General features: G+C 40.1%; 1 protein-coding gene and 1 long non-coding RNA gene across 6 annotated transcripts in view; one reads left to right on the top strand and one right to left on the bottom strand.

Annotated features, from left to right (window-relative positions):
* ITGA6 (integrin subunit alpha 6) overlaps positions 1-20506 on the bottom strand; it is a 59903-nt gene that overhangs the window by 7246 nt on the left and 32151 nt on the right. For all 5 annotated transcript variants that reach the window (XM_048868546.2, XM_048868543.2, XM_048868544.2 and 2 more), the window contains 16 exons: positions 20083-20210; positions 17294-17389; positions 15621-15682; positions 14742-14899; positions 10953-11111; positions 9880-9995; positions 9583-9772; positions 9412-9495; positions 9087-9166; positions 8852-8929; positions 8649-8751; positions 6778-6951; positions 4062-4160; positions 3366-3476; positions 3183-3281; positions 1025-1150 (listed from right to left, as the gene is read on the bottom strand). In XM_048868546.2, coding sequence (XP_048724503.1) covers positions 1025-1150; positions 3183-3281; positions 3366-3476; positions 4062-4160; positions 6778-6951; positions 8649-8751; positions 8852-8929; positions 9087-9166; positions 9412-9495; positions 9583-9772; positions 9880-9995; positions 10953-11111; positions 14742-14899; positions 15621-15682; positions 17294-17389; positions 20083-20210 — 1863 coding nt within the window. The remainder of the gene's footprint in view (positions 1-1024; positions 1151-3182; positions 3282-3365; positions 3477-4061; positions 4161-6777; positions 6952-8648; positions 8752-8851; positions 8930-9086; positions 9167-9411; positions 9496-9582; positions 9773-9879; positions 9996-10952; positions 11112-14741; positions 14900-15620; positions 15683-17293; positions 17390-20082; positions 20211-20506) is intronic.
* Positions 1-20506, top strand: part of LOC142068545 (uncharacterized) — a 53199-nt gene that overhangs the window by 15066 nt on the left and 17627 nt on the right. The window lies entirely within an intron of this gene.

The following is a 20506-nucleotide window of genomic DNA, read 5'->3' as shown; positions in this document are numbered from 1 at the left end:
TGCTTCCTTAGCAACAAGGATGAGTTAGGAATTTTGGAGTGTGGGTGGGAATCAGGAATAAGAGGATTGTATTCTTCCACTTAAAACTAGGATTCCTGCCCCACTACTGGTTTCCCCTGACAATGGTGGCTCTGTAAGGAAGCAGAATTCTTAGGTGATCTGCAACTGGGACACTAAGCCTAAGAACCAAACCAGCCAGAATGAGAGAAGAAGGCCAAACAGTTATGTTTTTGTCTTTATAAACAAAGCTTTAATCTTGTATTAACTTAAAAAGGAGAAAGTAGGTTTTAAGATACTGCATTATTAGCTTCTTAACACATTGTACATAAAGTAACAATGCATTCTGTCTGGGGTATTAATAGGCATCTAGTATCCTCATAATATTCTCAAGCCACAAGAATGTATCCAAATAATGTTTTATCAGAACAAGAAGTGTTACTGTTCCAAGTACTGTAGCTAGTACTAATTTGTGATACATGCATTTTGACAGTTTCAATGAACAGGCCAATTTGAAGTGGTTTGAACTGTAAACCCCAATCAGATCTAATTCACATACCAGTCAAGTTAAATAACATTTTTTACAATATAAAAAGTTAACATATCACCAAAATTAGGATTTATAAAAGTTTGTGTACAATAGCTAACAAATAGAAATGGTTCCAGAAGTATTTCAAAAACGCCAATAAACATTTTAAACAAACATTTCCATGCATTTTTTTCAGCCAAATGTTGCAGAAAGTGAAATTATTACTATTAATTTTTACTACAAAGCAAAAATACAACTTCACTGGTCATTTTCCAAGATGAGAAATAATTAAAATAAAACACACCTTGATTTTAAAATTAATTTTCAGTAAGGTTTTTACTAGTAGCATAAAATGAAACTTGTTTAATGATTAAATAGACAGCGTCCCAATAGCAATATTTTGAAATGCATTTTTGGAGTTGCTTAACTAGTTTTCTGCCTTATTTCATATGCTGACTTATCTTTTCAGGTACAAGAGTGATTTGTAAAATAACTCACCTTCCACAGTAAAAACACCAACAGTGCGAGCATCAGTATTCCAGCAAGAATAGCCACCAAGATGATCCACAAAGGCACTCCTGTATAAAGTGCTACTGTCTTTGCAGGAAAGACAGTAACTCGCACCTAAGGGAGGGGAAAAGTTTTAAGTAAGGGGGATGCAAAGTTTAACAAGTTCCTAATTGTAAACCAAAATTCACTTCTACAGTAGTGCCTTGAGCTTTCTGAGCTATGGAGGCTAGTCACTAGTCTGAAGAGGACATTATGTCTCCTACAATTCTTAAATACCTACTTGAAGCATTTTTTACCACCCAGTTTTCAAGAGCAGCAGCTGACTGTGCCTGGCTCTTGAGAATGAGGGTGGGGATTCCATAGGACATACTCAGGTTAGATGTGCCAGTGAATTCTTCCAGACGAATAGAAGCTCAAACGCATGTAGGGCCTACAGCCCAGAAGTACTGAACTGTTCCCTAGCTGAAAGCTCCATGCCAAAGACAGCCAGGAGAGTATGAGAAAAGAGCCTATGGGGAAGTACTGGGTTAAACTAAACATTCACCAGAATCCTTCCTGAATTATAATATTTTTGTGGATGAGGTTGGGGAAAGAGATGTTAAAAAATAAATAAACCTGCCCAACTCAAAGCAGGGACTGTCATTTTATTAAGTTCTTGAATGTCACACAGCACAATGGGGCTCTGATTCCATCTCTGCCAATGCAACGCAAAACAACAATATTCTTTTTTTTCCCTCCAAAGAAGTATCTAGTCCAGAAGACTGACCTGGAATTATGTTATTCCTCCTCACAACCCACACAGCATATAACTGGATTAATTTCTACTGGGTGATCCATTCAGCATCCCACAGAATTAGAAATACTGCAGCATGGGAGGCAGAGAACCCTAATATGCATATTTTCTCCTTACCTGATCAGCTCTTGCAACCACAAAGCTCTGGGTTTTGCAGTAGAAAAACCTTTGCTACAGGTAAGACAGCCTCCTGCAAAGCCAGGACCCATGGCTTTCCACAGCTTGGGGGGCTGGAAAGGTGACCAAATCTAGCTAAAAATGACTGTGTACAACCTACAGTGTTCACTCTCCTATCATATAGGATGCCTCTTGCTAAGGAACAGAAAGATCTATGGAACCAAAAGTGATGACAGAAGCTTCTGGATTAGAATGTTCACTTTATACAATATGTGATCCATTACTCCTAAGGAAATTCTGTGCAATATTTTAAAATTCTGCCAAAACAACATACTATAATTATGCCATTTTCAATTATTTTGGTAATTTATTTCACAATAGCTGTCAGCAAGTATGTCTGTAATAATACAGACACCAAACAAGATCCAGGAAATGTTTTTTGACAAATAGATTCCTTACTAGGCATAGATCTATGGCTCTACAGAGCAAATGGCATTACTAGTATTTCCATATACGTCAGACACAGAAGACTTTAAGGGTATGTCTACTCAGCAAAGGAAAAACCCACAGCTGACCTGTGCCAGCCAACTGGGGGCTCAGGCTGTGGGGCTGTTTTGCTGCTGTGCAGACTTCCAGCCTCAGATTGGAGCCAATGCTCTGGGACCCTCCCACCCCGCACAATCCTAGACTCTAGCCATCACTGTAAATCAGTGTGTGGGGCTTGGTGGGGTGGGTGTCAGGATCCAGGGAGCGGGGCAACTCCACAGACAGTGACCCCCTCCGACCCCAGCTTTGGAGCAGTGAGGGGAGGAAGTGGTGAGTGAAAGGGGAGAGTGTGCAGAGCTTCCTGAAGACAGGGGAAGAGGAAGTCCTGTCCCAATCCAGACTAGCAGCTGGAGCCCTGCACAGGCTAGGAGCCACCAGCCAGGGCATCCCCAGCCCTGCCTCTCCCCAGCACCAGGGTAGTGGGCAATAGGGACAGTGTCTTGCAAGCATGCCAAGTCCTGCCCCCTGAGGCAGTGATTTACATCTCCCCTGGCAGCTCCTGACATACCCACTTGGGACCACTGCCTGGGAGGGCACATAAATCAATTATTCTGTAGGGAAAGAGAAATCTCCAGGGGACATTAGTCTGCACTTGCACAGTGGTTCAGAATTCCCCCAGGAGTAATACATATTATATACGCAGGAAACTTCACATGTACAAACCATGTTAAAGAAATTTTGAAAACTCACTTGAGCACCTTCATTTGTGAGCTTAATGTTTTCAGCTGCAGCAGGAACACTGATTGTAGCCCTAACGAGAATATCTAAGTAGTTCAGCTTAGAATATTCCTGTTTCAAAATATAATGAGGATACATTAGAAGAGAAAAGACAGGAGAGTGTGCAAATGCCTCAAGAATAGCAATAGAACATACCTCTAGGAAAGTACTGTTCCACAATCTTGAACGCAATACAACCATTGCCCTTCTGTCCAAGCCTTGCAAGGGACATTTTATATTCACACAGCGTGCACTCTCATTACAGTCCTGTAATTTAAATAAATATACATATAGACACACTTCAAAAGTCACATTTTACAGAAAAATATTTGCTACAACTATTTTAACCCGTCTTGTAATTTTTCAAAGAAACAGGAAGATGTATGTCTTAAGTAGACTTAAAGGTGTGGTCCCTTTAGAAGGACCAATCCTTGGCTTGCTGAAATCAATGGCAAAACTTATTAATTTCAACGATAAGATTGGTTGATAACATCCATCCTAATATGTTAAAATGTAGGAATCAGTCTGTGAATGATTTCTTTACTTTGTTCTTATTAGTTATCCTGCTCCCTTTTAAAGTCCATTTCTGAAAGCTAAATGCTTACCTAGATACATTGCTAATTAAATCTAGAGATATGTACTCAATTGTTCTTTTACAGCAGTCTGGAAATTATCCCAATATACCAGATTTAGGAGAGAATAATATTAAAAAACAAGTTATAAAAGTCAAACAGAATATCTATACAACAAAATGCCTTCCTTCACTTGGCTAAACCTAAAAAGGTTCTGTAGGAGTGAAGGGAAGGTAAAGAGATTGAAGAGAAATTGTTGTTTTGCTATGGAAATGCTTACCAGGGTCTTATATTTTCTTTCTGAAAATACAGACATTTTTTTGCCATCATTAGTCTGCTTCTCTGCAATTTCACGTTTCCTTCTTGACCTGTGGGACTCCTTTAAAACAAAGAATTATATGATGATACACTATATGAAATGGATTATTAGGCAGAACAGAAATGTGGAAAAGACTCTTTGAATATTGGGCATTTAAATATTTAGTTTCTTGGGAGATGTTAAAAAGCAATTCAAGTACTAAAGGGTAGTGGTATTGGCCAAAAATCAGGCATGTTTAGTGTCAGTTGCAGTTCCCATAATATAATCCCGTTTTCAATTATTTATATACTGTAAACATAGCTCAGGTAAAAACAAGTTTTCCTTTTTTAGACTTGAACAGAGCTTCAGTTTCAAGAAGCAGCCCTAGGAATAAATACAGACAAATCTGAAGCTGTTTCGCCCCAGTGTAAAACATTCATTCCTCCATTAATTGGTTGCATCACAAACGTATTTCCTAAACCTGACCCTCCAAGTAAAAATATGGAGACGAAAGAAGAACATGGCGACAATAGGGCTAATACAGGTGTCACACAAGGCAAATGTATGCATCTGCTGCATGACCACCAGGATTCCATATCTGAGCGCAGCTGCCACAGACAGTATTTCTATGCATTCCTGCTAGCACTGAATGCTGCTATCACAGCAATTACTAGGATTTAAGCTGTAACTTAAAAAAGTGATCTAAACAAAAATGGAGAGCAGTGAGGCAAAGTGTTTCACTTGCACTCAGCTTCAAAGCCATTTCATTTTTTAACCAACAAGTGAGTGAGTATGTGCTATTCCTACTACGCTCATTAGAATAGTTTTTTTCCTTAAGTTGGTCCAATGAAAGATATTACCTCACCCACCTTGTCTTTCTAATATCCACGGTCCAACACACAAGAAAAACACTGCATATATTCCAAAGTAGGCAGATACGCTCCTGATAAATTTGTTCACTGAGTATGTACAATAAAAGTGTTGCACACTCCCAGAGTTACTAATTAGGTTTCAATGGGAAACTTACAAGTTTTTACAAAACACTTAGAGAGTTCACGTTGTTTAGTAGAAGCATATGAATTTAATATTTTTTTGGCAAGTCAGGTAATGCATTTAAAAAGGAAAGACATGCACAATCTGTCCCTTGGACAAATTCTGCTCTCAGTTATACCCGTTACACATGTAATCAGTTTGAAATAATTGGGATTGCAAGGATATCAGTGAGGACAGAATTTGGCGCACACACTTTAGAAGTACATTACATGTACAAAACAAAGCATGCATTATGCATCCAATTATACTCGGATGGTGAAGAGATTATTTACATACCTAGCTTTAAAAGTCCTTTTAGTTGTGGTTTATATCCACTTAAAAAAAAAAAAAAAAAGATGGACTTAATCCTGCAATTTCCTCCACGTGGAACTCCCACAGAATTCAATGCAAGCAATGTGTGCAAAGGGCTCACAGGATTTGGACGGATGTTTATTATTGTCTACCCTTTGTTCTTGGGTAAATAATGCCAAATTTCAGTAAAAATTATTTTAGCGTGTTAGTGTAAAAACAGACACTTAGTTTGTCCTTGTTTACCCATTCTGTTGAAAGCTCTTTTAAAGCAAACATTGGGTTAAGTGAAGTCTATTAATAAATTACAGAACAAAGAAAAAGCATTTTCTAGTTAAAGAAATCACACAAACTTGTGTGATTTTTTTGTCTCAAAATTACTAAAACAGACAAATAAAGGGGAGGGGGGGAATCTCTCTTTTCCATTTTGTGCATTTATAAAACTTTAAGAACGTGAGTAGTTCCACAGATATCAAACCATCCATTCCCCACTCTTCTTGCCTATTTTCTCCTCTGTACACTTTGAAGTTAAAAGAAGCCCCGACCCTTCTCTACTTCTGCTGAACACCGCATCTGAGCTGAGAGGGTACGTGGCTGTTGCTCTTTAAAGCACTGATCCTGGCTCTCCTCACTGGCTTCTCCTACAGCCTGGCAACAATACTTGGGAGTTTAAGGAGCAGTTGGGCAGTTCTTCAGTTGAAGCTTGCTATTGGAGAGGGTGAAAAGATGGTAGAGAGTAGAGAAGGGCAGGCTGAGAACAGAGTCTAGCAATTTCAAAAGCTTCCCTTCCTTCAGGATCCCAGCTCTTTCAGGCAACACTTTGTGGCCCTCTTAGAAAATCTAACTTCGGTACCAACCCTAAATCTCCTCTGAAGGCAAGACGAATTTTGTCAGGGGGGCTGCAGGCTTGGCACTTTAATTTTCAGCTGAAGGCAACACACAAACTGGCTGCTGGCAAAAGGTCAATTAAGTTTATGAGGAACAAGAAAAAGAAGAAGAGGTTCAAGCAGTCTAAGCTGGCTTTAAAAAAAATGTTTTAAAAAGGTATAAATAGTTGCCCTGTTTTCCTTATCTCTTCACCATGAACTGTTTTTCCATCATGGAAAGGGTCATTGCTTTATTAAAAATATAAATTAGGTTTTAAAATGGTTTTGCTTTTAAATGTAAAATGAAGGAGCCATAGTCTAATAGCTATGGCAGGATGTATATTAGCATAGGAGATTGATGCACTTCTTGAGTCATTGAAGATACAAAGCTCATTCCAAGGCAGGCACCAGTATCCTACTAACACACTCCCAGTTGTGCTTTAATGTTATATGACCTTGCTTATAAACAGGTGGAAAGTACATTAACATACCTCAAGTCCCAAAGAGTTTATTTCATTTTGAGGTTCACAAGGGATTTTCCCCAATTCTTTGGAGTCTACTTTCATCAAATAAAGTAGCCATTTGCCATTGCTGATTTCTTTTGGCCACTGGATGTCCAAGGAAGCTGTGCCAAATGTTTTAAGTGGTCTACCCAAGTTAGTTATCTGTTAGGAATACAAAAATCCACAGATTCTCTTATAAACTAGAATTTACAGCTACAGATCTGCACTGACACTTGTTGAAGAAGGGTTTTTCTGGTATTAAAAATAAAATCACAGGAAAACACAAATTCCGAAGATACCATACATTTTGGATTTGCCAAACAACTTCTGATTGGAAATAAAAGGTAGCAAACCTTCCTAATTATAGACATTATCACAGCATAATGTTCTGGATGATCTAGTAGACAATATTGTACAACAAAAATCAGGAGAAACTAGATTTGCTAAAGTTTTATTTAAAAGTTCTATTGATAAAAATAAAACTAGAGTAGTTGCAAGACTTAGTCGATGAGATCTGAACAGAATACAAAAGGTGAAAAAGTAAGCAAAAAGCATATATAAAGCCTGTGTCTGGCCTGGCTGATAGCAGCCATATATAGTGTTAAAATGTTTTCCAGTGCAGGAACCATTGGGATGTCTGCTCCCTGGCCCAGTAGTCTCTGAAAACGTAAGTGGGATCTATTCTCCTGTAGGACAGCAACAGGAGCCAGAATGTTCTGGCGGTAGCAAAAATGTGCTCAGTTATAGACAAGCAGGAGGATTACAACTATAAGGGAACATCTGGTGCCACAGAATTACACTTCTGTCCGTTTTGCTCCAGTAGTATGATAGTTGTTTTTGAGTCAGAGAGCAATGCTGCAATATCTAGACCTTTGTCATCACTGAGCCACAGAAACTACAAACCACACCAAGTAGTCTGCATTACTGAATCAGCTATATTTAAAGAGAGCTGCAGAAGGAAGTCTTCAGGAGCCCAAGGCAGGGACACAAATGATAAAGAAAACGGATCTAGGTGCTCCTGAACTTGAGACATGCTCCTTTCCCTTCCCCTCAAGCCCCTCTCTCCAACCCTCTGACAGAGGCCATGAATGCAGAAATTAACAACCTTGTCATGTGTCCACTGGGGGCATGAGGAGAGGAGACCAGGATTCCAGCTTCAAAAACACAACACAGCCTGTCAGGATGTGTTTTGGAAGGTGGGGAACAAAGGGGTGGTTCTGATGCAAGAGCAGCCAGTCTTGAGAAAAAAGGAATGGGCTACACTGAGCAAGTGTGGAGCACAAATGTGTGGATGGAGGGAAATACATGGAGCAAAAATTTACATTCTCAACACTGGAGAGCATTCAGGAACCTGCAGACCATTTGAGATCCATGGATTTGAGATCCTTGTCTTAGTCATTAAAAGGCAGAAGGCCAAGAGAGTGAGCTTACAGGGCCATATTTTCAAAAAGGGCTGCAACACAGCTGGTTTGTGGATGCTCGGCTTTACGTGCACAAATATCTGCACATACTTTCTGAGCACTAACGCTGGGCATACCATTGATGGGTTTTGTGTTTGTAAGTTTTCTTACCTGTAGGCATGGATGCTTATGCTGGAAAATTGTACGTGCAGGGGACTGCACACAAACAAATGGAAGATGCTTTTTGGAAGTGTGAACCTAAACTTTCAAGGCTGGAGGAAGCCCCAGTCTTGATGGGCCAGTCAGGCTGTGTTTTGTGGAAGTGAGGAGGAGGTGGTTAATGGTGATGATTCGGGTGCTAGGGCAGCCATCTTCGAATCAGCCAGATTTTAAAATATTAATATAAGTGTCAGGAAAAAAAAATCAATCATGAGTTTTTAATAATCTAGATCAACTCACTCTGAATTCATATTCTATTATGTTTCCAACATCATCTTCAGATTTCATAGCACTCTCACCGATTACGTTACCTCCAAAGTACACCTGGGAAGGCTTAGCAACTCTGTTCAATTTTTTAAAAAAAAAACAGATCATATTTTAGTACGGGTTGCAGCAAAGGTTCATTCTCACATTGATTTGTTATGCTAACTATAAACACTTACCCAGTGAGTGACAAAAGCAATTCAATAACCACTTTAGCAGTAGCAGTAATTGGAGCCAAATTAACTTGATTGCTTGTTCTATAATGAAAAGGAAATGGCAATGTTTATTTTAAATTTTAACAGGTTTTCACATTACAATAAAATTGCCTTTACAAAACAAATTGAAGCCATTCCTTAATGTTTACAAGTATATGGGAAAACACCAAGAGAAAAGGTAAAAACAGAAAAATCTTACGTTTCCAACTTCAGATTAACATCCAAATCAGTTGTGTCAACATTAACTTTGGTTGTACTTAAAATCAGATAAAAGGTTACCTAAACAAGAAAAAAATCCACACAATGTGATGTTAGGTGAATATATTTTTGTGAGCACAAACTTTGTTTTATATGAAAAAAACCACGTCACAGAATTCTGAAATGTTGAAAACAAGGATAGGCCCCAAATCAAACCCCAAGACAAACACCCTTGAACTTAGGGAAACTTCAGGACTAGGTCCAGAATCTAACTTTATATATTAGGCCCAACTTTAATTAAAAAAAGAAAAAAACAAGCCACTCACATTGGAATTTCTCTTGAAAGGATTTCCAAGTTCACACTCTGCTTGAGAACCGTTTTGATTGGCACCACAAGTTAATTGTTTTTCCTAAATTAAAGATATGCAGAAGTCAAAACACAGTAAGTATTTAAATATATGTAATATACCTTTGTCCTGGTTTTCTGGATTACTTACAGGATAAGCCCTCAGTTCTCTGAAAGCAGAGTAGGTCAAGCTATCTGGAAAAGTTGCAACTAGTTTAGCTTCATGGGCATCTTCACCATCTTTTTGGAGATTTTTTGCATCTGATGGATTATTTGTCACAGTTATTTCTAGAGCAATATCCCTCTGATCTTTGAGGACAAGCACCGGAACATTGTTCTCACTATGGAAACAAAATATAACAAGTCTCACACATTAGGGAAAAAAACATCCCCTCCAAACATCCACCCAAGTGCAGTAATTTTTGCTAATGTATAAATTAAGTCTTACATTGGTAAATAAGCAAATCTGTCTTCATTTCCTTCTCTGGTACAGAATCTGTATTGAAGTTTTAGGCTGCTATTACATATGTTGTCTTCTCCACATCCTTCTTTTAAGAACTGCACCTATACAAAAGCCAAAAGTCAGTTTATTTTAGGACATACAACAATACTAAAATCTATGTTCAAAAAACAAAACATAGTTGCTGATATATGCTACAGTTAGTTCAGATCCATAGACACTTCATAGACCCTTCTTTGCGCAGACAAGGCCCTAGTCGGACTTCACCTTTTCAGCTATAAGGAGATGGGGACACTATTGCTTTGTTGTCAATGTATGCTGTTGCTGCTAAGTGAAAGCATCAGGTCATGTGGAAATACAAAAACTGGGCGAGTTTGGGGCCCCCTGTTTCGAAGTGATATGTGCCTCTCCTGCTCATTACTTTAATGGGAGTTGAGCAAACACAAGTATGTCTCCTCAAGCTGGGGACTACAGCCCTGGCTTGAAGTGTAGACATATCCCAAGTTCCAGGGCACCCTGACCCTGCAAACAATTGCATAGTGCTCGTGTGATGTAGGACATGCATTCACAAGGATGAGACAACTCAATTAATTTTCACTTGTGACCAAAGCTAAATTTCAACCTGAATCTTCTGGGGTGCAAAGTTAGTTAGTGTGTTAACCAGCTGTGCCATCTTCACTTCTGTTTTAGGAGGATGCAGGAGCACGTTTTAAATTTCTGCTACCACAAGTGATGAGAGCCCATATAATCCCAAAGCTGAGGTTATAAATTAATTGTATATCATGTGCCTCCTCACTTACTTCTCTTTGGTCATAACTTAGTTCTTTACAGCCTTTAATTCAGTGACTTCTGATACAAGTGCACGTGCCATGCATTCATTCATTCATATTCTCTCTCTCTCTCTCTCTCGAATTGGAGTTGAATATTGAAGACCATACTGGAACTAATTACCTATGCAAATAACCCAACCTCCACTCTTCTGTCATACAAACTTTGTGTTTTGATGGCTTAACAATCCACATTGCATCATCTTCCAAAGATCTATTCAAGAAGAGACTTACTTCTGAGCTCACTGTTTCTGGTTCATTTGAATTTAGAATTGGAACAAGATCTGGAAGTGATCTTCCTTGTCTTCTCTTTGATGGTGAACTAGATTCTGAACCGCTGATTTTAACGCCAACCGATACAGGAATGGGACGTAGTTTATCTTTGATATTTTCCTATTAAACATTAGAAATAGCATATTTAGTATACAGTGTAAAAAAAATCCCACTAGATTTGGTAACTAAACAATATATATTCTATTTTGTTTAGAGTGCAAGAAAGATTCTTTCGCTATGTTTCTCAAGGGAAAAAATTGAATGTATTCATTATATGCATTGACTTAAAGAAACATTAACATAACAGACATGCTGGTAAGGGCCAGCTGAACCCCAGGGCTCATTGTTTACTAATGATCTCTCTCACAGGTAATGATCACTAGGAATAACATCTGGGAACACAGAATTAAGCATCATATAACCATCCACTAGAAGAGGAAACAGTGGACATACTTTCCCCCTTCCTATAGAGCAGTGGTTTTTAACCTTTTTTCATTTGAAAACCCCTAAAATATTTCAAATGGAGGTGCACACCCCTTTGGAAATCTTAGGCATAGTATGCGGACTACCAGGAATCCACAGACCACAGGTTGAAAACCACCGTTCTATGGTAATGGCAACCTTTTGTGGACCCCTTAGACATAGTCTGCAGTTCACCAGGGGTCCGCAGACCACAGGTTGAAAACCACAACTGTAAAGGGTTCATTCAATTGTGGAAGGAAAAGTGAAGCAAAAATCGGCTTGCAACAGTGACATCTCCAAGGCTGTTGCTTGGTAGCAGACTAGGCATGGAGTTCAAAAATCATTTTCCTGCCCCTCACACTCAGTCCCATGGTAGAGTCCTCCAGGAAAATAAATTTATAACGGACAAAGTCCTCCATAACAATCCTTTTTCTATCCACTAAGAACTGTATTAAATGCCCAAGGCTGTTTAGTTTTGGGGGAATTCTGTGCTGCTGCATACATAAAGAATTCATGGTCTCCACAGATTTTTTTTTTTTTTTTCCCTTCACAGAATATAGATCAGGGGTAGGCAACCAATGGCATGCATGCCAAACGTGGCATACGAGCTGATTTTCAGTGGTACTCACACTGCCCAGGTCCTGGCCACCAGTCCTGGGGGCTCCGCTGCTGGCCTGGGGTACCAGCCACTGGCCCCCTGCCAGCTGGGGTTCCGTCCGCCAGCCCTGCTCAGCCTGCTGCCGATCTCTGTCACTGGTCCCAAGGGCTCCGCTGCTGGCCTGGGGTCCCAGCTGCCAGCCTGGAGCTCTGCAGCCACACCCACTGTAACCCACTGGCACCAGCCTGGGGCAGTGAGGGGTGCAGACGGGCAAGAGGGGGCGCAGCTCAGCACCCCCACCATAAAAATTGTTCCAGCATCACTGTACTGGAATATTTTTAAGTCCTGATTTGCTGCTTACATCACTATCATGCCACGTGGAACGGCGAACCGTGTTTGACGCTGAGATTAGAATGTATGTGCAAGAACTGGAATCAGAATTTTCTGACAGATTTCAAGATTTCTAGCGATTTGGCCCAATCCTTTCTTTTCTAATTAAACCTGAAAAGTTCAACGAAAGTGACTTGGATTTGTCTGTATTTCAGTGAATGGGTGTTGAAGATTTCAAAATGCAGCTCATTCAGTTAAAAAGCTCAGAATTGTGGGCATCAAAGTTTGGAGATCCGTGGAGTGCACTTGAAGCTACCGAGAGAGATCATGGGACCTCTATTCTGACATGCTGGACGTCCCTGCCAGTGAAATTTAAGTGTTTGAAGAAAACTGCATTTGCAGTGCTTTCAGCATTTGGATCCACATACCTGGATTTCGCACATGAAATCTGTCCTCTGTCCCTCTCAGAGCGGTTAACAACTGATCACTCAGAAGCCTGTGTGCAGCTTATAGTATCCAAATACGTGCCAGACATTGGAAAACTCAGCAAGGAAAAGCAAGGGCAAGGATCACACTCAACTGATAATATCTGCATTTTAATTTAATTTTAAATGAAGCTTCTTAAAACATTTTAAAAACTTTATTTACTTTACCTACAATAGTTTAGTTCTATATTATAGACTTATAGAAAGAAACCTTAAATTAGAGTGAAGAAATGAAGACTCGGCACACAACTTCTGAAAGGTTGCCGACACCGCATATAGATTCTGCTGGAGAGGCGCTGCAATTATGCCTTTTAACCACCAGGGGCGGCTGTGGCACCAGAAGAGACAGCAGCCAGCCAGTGGCTGAAAGGTTGATTCTTCACAGGGGGGCCAGGTGAGGAGACACGGGAGGGACAGAAGGGGGGCACATGGGGCTGCTGGGAGATCACAGACTGGGGTTCAGAAGGGCTAGTGGGAGGGACAGACTGGGGAGCTGGCTCAGGAGCCAGTGGAATGACAGCACTGAGCCAGGGGCTGAATGGAAGGGGAGCTGCAGGGCCATATGGAGACAGGGAGAGGCGGGGCTGCAGAGGATGGGGGCAGATGGGCTTGACTGAATGGGAGAGGCTAGAGGTCTGCCAGGGTCTGCATGAGGGAGGCTCCCCAATTCCATTACAATCCCTTCTCCCCAAATAAACTTGTTTCATACTTCTCCCACCCACACACAACCCTCCAGGTTCACTTCCTAGGTTCCTTCTCTCTCCCGCAGCTCCTCTGTTACCCCTGGCTCCCCAAAGCCTTCGCTCTGCTTCTGAGGGGTGCAGGAAATGTGTTTCTGTATTGTACTTTACATGAATTATTACTCAGTTATGTATTAATGTACCTGGATTTGTGCTGGAAATGGCCCACCTTGATTATCATACACATTGTAAAGAGAGTGGTCACTTTGGATGGGCTATTACCAGCAGGAGAGTGAGTTGGGGGGGGGGGGGGGAGAGTGAGAAAACCTGGATTTGTACTGGAAATGGCCCGACTTGATTATCATACACATTGTAAGGAGAGTGATCACTTTAGATAAGCTATTACCAGCAGGAGAGTGGGGTGGGAGGAGGTATTGTTTCATGGTCTCTGTGTCTATAATGTCTTCTGCAGTTTCCACAGTATGCATCCGATGAAGTGAGCTGTAGCTCACGAAAGCTTATGCTCAAATAAATTGGTTAGTCTCTAAGGTGCCACAAGTACTCCTTTTCTTTTTGCAAATACAGACTAACATGGCTGTTACTCTGAAACCTGTTAGTAAGGAGTCTATTTGTCAAAAAGTTTCCTGAATTTTTTTTTGGGGGGGGCTGTATAGTTACAGACATACTTGCTGACAGGTATTTTGAAATAAATTACCAAAATAATTGAAACTGGCATGATTATATTGTGTTATTTTGACAAACAGAATATGCGGAATTTTAAAATATCATGCACTGATTTATTTATTTATTTTTGGTGCAGAATTCCCCTAGGAGCAGCCATTGTTCTTGTGTACAGGTCTTCCATGAGGGTCCTCAGTTTTGGAAGTTACTTCCTCTCCTTTGTTCTGAAAGCCTGAGTCTGTTGATCTTCAGGGCACACTACCCGGCTCATATGTTTTAATTCAGGCTTTTGGGGAGGTAGGAGATGGCATTTGTGAGAGAGTCAGGGTCAGTTTGAGTTTGATTTTGTTTCTTCTGATTGGGGGGGGGGAGGGGGAGAATTGAAGAAAGAAGGTGGAGCTGGCTTTATCTTGTATGTCATACTTTAAGTTATGTCAAAAGGTACCTGGTGCCCAGGATAGAAGTTTTTCTATTGAGTATAAATCAAAAATAAAATACTCTCCCTTCACTTTACCTGCATCACAAGAGAAGTTTTCACACATTCTTTTCTATTCCGTCCTCCTAGAGTTATACTTCCAATCAACTGATCAGACAGATGCTTAGAAAACTGAACTCGAGATGGCAGGCCTAACCGCCTCCTGTCATTTTCTGCTTCAAACGTATAGTTAAGTTCTAGATCAAAAATAAAAGGAAGATACAGAACTACAATTAGGAAATATTATAGCACTAAGAATGCTAATGTATGAGTTCTGGGCTTGTCATATTAGCCAGGAGGACTACGCACTGTCCAGTACTGGGCTTATTAACAACTCTCCTTTGTTTGCAAAGCCATCTTCGAAGCATAACATTAATTATCTGCCTGCTTTGTCCTTTTCCCATTTGACAGCCAACTTCTCTTTCCCTGCACATGTCCAAAAGGAGCTTTCACAATTAACAGGCTTTTTTTTTTTAAAGAAAAGTTTCCTGTTCAGTGTACCAACGTCCCTCATGTGCACACTGCTGTGACAATACGAATGGTAATTACACTGCACAGCCAGCAGAGGCAAGGCTGGAACACAAAACATGGTGAAGGCCCCACATAAACTTTCTCTTTTTCCCTTATGTGTCCCTTATTTAGTAATACGACTTAATTACATTTCTACAGATTGCTACACTTCTGTTAGCTCAGGCTACAGCTCTCAAGTAACAGCTAGTACTGTCAGCATGTACTGAGTTACATATTAGATCTGACAGACACAGTGTGAGCATGTTACAGCATTTACATACCTGCCTCTGCAGTTAACTTTTATTGACCACAGTTTTGTTCTTCCAGAACAGTAAACAGCCTTAAAAAACAAGCAAGCAAGCAAGCAAACAAAAACTCATAAACAGATAAACATTCATAACTACTTACTTATTTTTTGATTGAAGTCCGTGGGGTTAGCAATATATTCAAAACATGCTTCAACGTCCATGCTGTAAAGAGTCAAGAATTTAAAATTAATGTTAAGAAGCCATGATCCAACAGACTGAAAGTTTGAACATTTCATTAAACAATACAGTCACCTGTCCGTTATCCTTGCTTTTATAATACGATTCATATCATATGAATTAACAGAACTGGTATTTTGCTTCTCAGTGAATGGTAAATTACAGAGCCAGAAGAAAAAGTGCTTCTCTCTTTTACTCTTTCAGATACTTTAAATTAAAAAAAAAATGGCTTCAGGAAGTTTTTACAAAAGCAAATTGTTTTTCCCATTTAAATAAATAAAAATCTTGTCTTTCCTGTATTTGCTGGAGGATCTCCTGAAGAACTAATTAGATTATGATACTACAGGAGACTGAAACTTGAGCCAGAGAGTGGGTAGGAAATACTTAGTCTGACTGTTTAACATTAATGGGCTTGATTCTTTATTGGCTGCATCCAGTGTAGTCCTTTACACCGGTGCCGCAGCAGAATGTAAAATATTTTATTTATTTAATGTCTGCTAATGGGTCTTTACTATGGAAGGCTCCTTCCACTTGGCAAGTTCTAGCTATTAAATATCTAAAGTAGATAATTGGTTCTTGTGACTGTCACTATTTGTAGAACACCTTATAAAAAGCCAGTGCATGAGGAGATAATAGCACCAAATTATGTTTATCAAGATCTGTTATTCTATAAAACTAGATCAGTTTCTGATTTACTTTCTGATACATGGGAAGGTATTTCCAGTTTCAGCTTTTCAAATATAAAACACCCATGTGATACTTGACTGTGGATGTAACTCACAAGTTACCACCAATGCACCCCATGCCTTCTACCCTCTTAAAGTGAGGTCCTGCAGCCTCAATATTTCATTAAGAGGAAGTATAGAAGAATCAAGCCCTTCTTTGTATTACTCAGATTGAAAGGGTCTGTTCCTTTACTTCTTGTAGTTTGCACTTTTAGTTTGTTACAAAATGTCAGTGTTCATTGAAAAGTTATTTATTTTTGGTCTTTAAACTTCCATTTAGTGCCAGTAAAAAAGCCATCCCAGGCTCTCTAAAATATGCATGTATGTTGAATTAAACAGATAGTGATAGATCACATGGGGACATCATGGGACCAATACACATATACATGACCCACCAACCACTTCATTCTTGCACTGAAGTTATATTAAAAACGTTTTAAAATGTAAATTTCTAAGGAAGAGTATCATCAAATTTTATTATTGCCCAACATGATGTCATCTTGAAGAAGTGAACTACTCCTATCCCATATTTACATAACCTTTGCCTTTTGGGATCTGGGTTAAGGTATCTGCCATACAACTAATAGCTTTTCCAGTCTGCATAAAGCTTTAAGAGTTACAGGCTTTAAATTCTAAAAGTGACAGGACAGGGAATAAATGCACATAGATGGCAACCAATGAAACCCATTCTCCTGTTCTTACTTTTCAGAAGCAAAGCCAGTTATTGGACAAGATCGGAATATGTTTCACATCTATCAACCACACTGCATATGCCTCCCTTCAGCTCAGTGGGTCTGCATGCCCAACCCCATCACACTGAAAACATTAAGCACTCAATATGCCAAAGCTTACAACAAAATAAATATCCTACCAGATTCCACTGGGTTCAAAACAGGTCTTTCTGTTCAGGTCAATTTTGTCAGGAGATATCGTGATGGTTTTCTTAATGCTTATAACAGGCCGAGATCTTTTTTTTTTTTTTTTTGGGTGGGGGGGAAGGAGGGGACAGGGATGGACAGGTGTGAGGAGAGGGGAAAAAAGGGGGGAAAGTTACAATTAGTAAAATCAATTATATGTTACTCTGAGTTTAACAGAAGCAGCAGACTCCTATACTTGCATTGATTTGCTGTGAAGATTCCCTACATCTCAATATTATTCAAAGAAATGTTTTGAGTTTCAGAAAGGTTAGAAATAAAACTTACAGCATTTTGAAGAGAGACAAGGTGGGTGAGGTAATATCTTTTATTGGACCAACTTTTGCTGGTGAGAGAGAAAGAAGCTCTGGAGCTTAAAATAGAGCTCTTCTTCAGCATTTTGTAGAGAAGCTGAACAACCCTGAAAACCCACGAAGGTCAAGTGACTTGTATCAATGTTTTTTAAACCACTATGTTAATGCAATGTTATGGTTGTCATTTTACATGCACAAAAAGTCAGGAAATTCAATGTGATGGTTCCCACAGCAATTGTAATTCAGCCCCTTTGTGTATACGGTGAGTAGCAGAAGTAATTTAGATTAACATATATGTCAACTTTAATGTGCAGTGTGGATGGCTGAATTATGGCTGCTGAGACAAACCTAATTTTTCACTTCCTGACTTTCATGCATGTCGGATTGCTGGCATACTGCTGCATTAGCAGCTTTATTTTATTTAATGTTTTAAACATGAGAGGAGTGCATTTCTTTTCTTTTTAAAAACAGACTTATTCATACAGATGAAGAGAATGGCTAACCCTGCTCCCACTAAAGTGACTCCGTTTTGCCATTCATTGTAGCAGAACAGAGCCAGTAGGTACATTTTTGAATATTTACAAGCTGAATGCAGCCTTGCTTATTTCAGTGGAATTCTTTCACTGACTCACCCCTTTTACACCACACCAGCTTTGTGTCGTCACCTCCTGTTTATAGAAGTACTTAGATTGCCCTCATCAGCATAGTATTGAGAGAAACCAAGTATTGTGTGACATGACTAATGTCCGTCACACATGGGTTTTGCTCTCATCCTCTGCCAAGGGGGAGAATTGTGGGTGCAGTCAAGTGTGTTTTGTTTTTGTACTTTTCTTGGTATTTTTAGGGACTTAATTACGTGCATGCAGCTATGCTTATATTAGAGAAGGCACAGTCAATGATGGGATGGTCCTTAGGTCCTGTGGGAGTTTGTTCCAGTCTCAGACCGACCCCAAGAAAGCTCTGTCCCCTGAACAGACAAGTTTTACTCTTATGGTAGAAAGCTCCATGTGCCCGAGGAGCAGAGTTGTCAAACACAATCTTCAACCCAGGGCAATCTTTTAGATATCCTGAGCCTTCACCATGAGTGCCCTGAAGATAAGGACTGAGACCTCAAACTTGACTCAGACCTCAAAGCCCTGCCTGTGTTTCCCCTTCCTACTTATTTTAGTTGTTCTGTAATTCCTGTCATCATACGTTAAATGGCAAAATTAGATCTTTCTGCAGCCAAATTGTATCCCCAGTGCAAAGCCTGAGTAACCAGACTATAGGCTTAGGAGGTCAGCAAGGGGTCAGATTCCTCATCCCCAAGCTGTTCTGTGGCCACTAATGTAACCGGAGGGCTTCAGTACGCCCTACATCTACTGCACCCGCATCTGCAAGAGAGCATGGAGACAGATTATTATTATTTGTATTATGGTAGTACCTAGGGGCCCCAGTCAGCATGGGGGTCCCACATTATGCTCATCATGGTACAGAGTAAAATGTGGTCCCTGCCCCAATCAAGGGATGACAGATTGGATCTGCTATTGCAGACCTCTGACCCTGTCGCTCACACAATATCTCCTTGTACACTCGTGTGAAGGGAGTCCCATGGAGCAGATCTCTACATGTCACAGGTTTAAGAGCTGCCAACATGGACTTTCTGAATTCAGCCCCTCCCTTCCACCGCTCACACAGCAGAAATGCAGATTCCTCAGTGTTAAGGCCTTACTTGGTCACGGTGGGCATGCATGCACACAGGATTAGCCAAATATCCACTATAATTATCCCACCTTGTATGCATCATTCCAACACTTCATAATCTACAGTTCTCTTAAACATTGCTATGTTTTCTTGAGAAACGCATAACAAAAGCTAAACATCAGGGATGTTAGGTTATCTTTCAGCCAGTTTTATAGAAGAGTATGTCTACACTGAACACTAAGCCCAGGTCTGTGGGACTCAGGCTTGTGGACTCAGTGTTTCCAAGTCCGTGCTTGAGCATTCACACTACATTGTAAACCTCCGTTTACAGTTGCTGGATCTGGGTCTCACAGCCATGCTAATAAGCTAATGTGTCTATACTGCTCTACACCAACCTCTCACCCAGGTGTGTGGCTTAAGCAGCATCCACACTGTAAAATGACAGAGCTTAGATCTCAGTCCCAGCAGGACTTGGGCTCTGACCCACCCCCCATACCAGGCCTCGAGTGCTTGCTGATCCAAGTCAAACTGATTTGTATGTGGATGGAAGAGTGGTTTGGACTCAAATCTGAGTCAGAACCTGGGCTTAGTGTACAGTGTAGACATACTCAAAAGAGACCAGACTGATATATGTGCATTCTTCCCCAGCACAGTTTTCAACCTCTGGAGGAAAAAAAATGCATTACAAACCTAAAACAGAACATTCATCTCTTCAAAGCAGTTTGTTAGAAAACCAATACAGTACACACCTGTAAACAGAGACAGAATCTGAAAGTGACCCAACAGCAATATCAGGGTAGGAGTTTCTATCAAGATCCATATTTCCAGTAATAGAATAACCAAAATATAGAACACTGGATTTTTTGCCATCAAGAATCTAAAAACAAACAGATTGTTGAGAATAAGACATTTAAGTAATTATCATTGCTTTATACTCCAAAAATCTGAAGAAGTGGGGCATACAAATCCACATGTTCCTTTGCTCTGTTCTTTTATGCATAGGGTTTCCACCATTTGGGGAATCCAGCATGAGAAAAATGTAACTAGCTGGTGAATATAACATGCTCACTTGCACTCTTCCTTTTTGAACTTGTGTTCTCAGTCATGGAAAAGCAGCAGATGACTTGCACTTTTCCAAAGTGCCATGCCTCTGAAGAAGTGCTTCTTTCAGGT

The sequence above is a fragment of the Caretta caretta genome, chromosome 11 (assembly GCF_965140235.1).
Source record: "Caretta caretta isolate rCarCar2 chromosome 11, rCarCar1.hap1, whole genome shotgun sequence".
NCBI lineage: Eukaryota > Metazoa > Chordata > Testudines > Cheloniidae > Caretta > Caretta caretta.
Note: the sequence above shows the minus strand (reverse complement) of the source record. Positions and strands in the feature narration are given on the sequence as shown.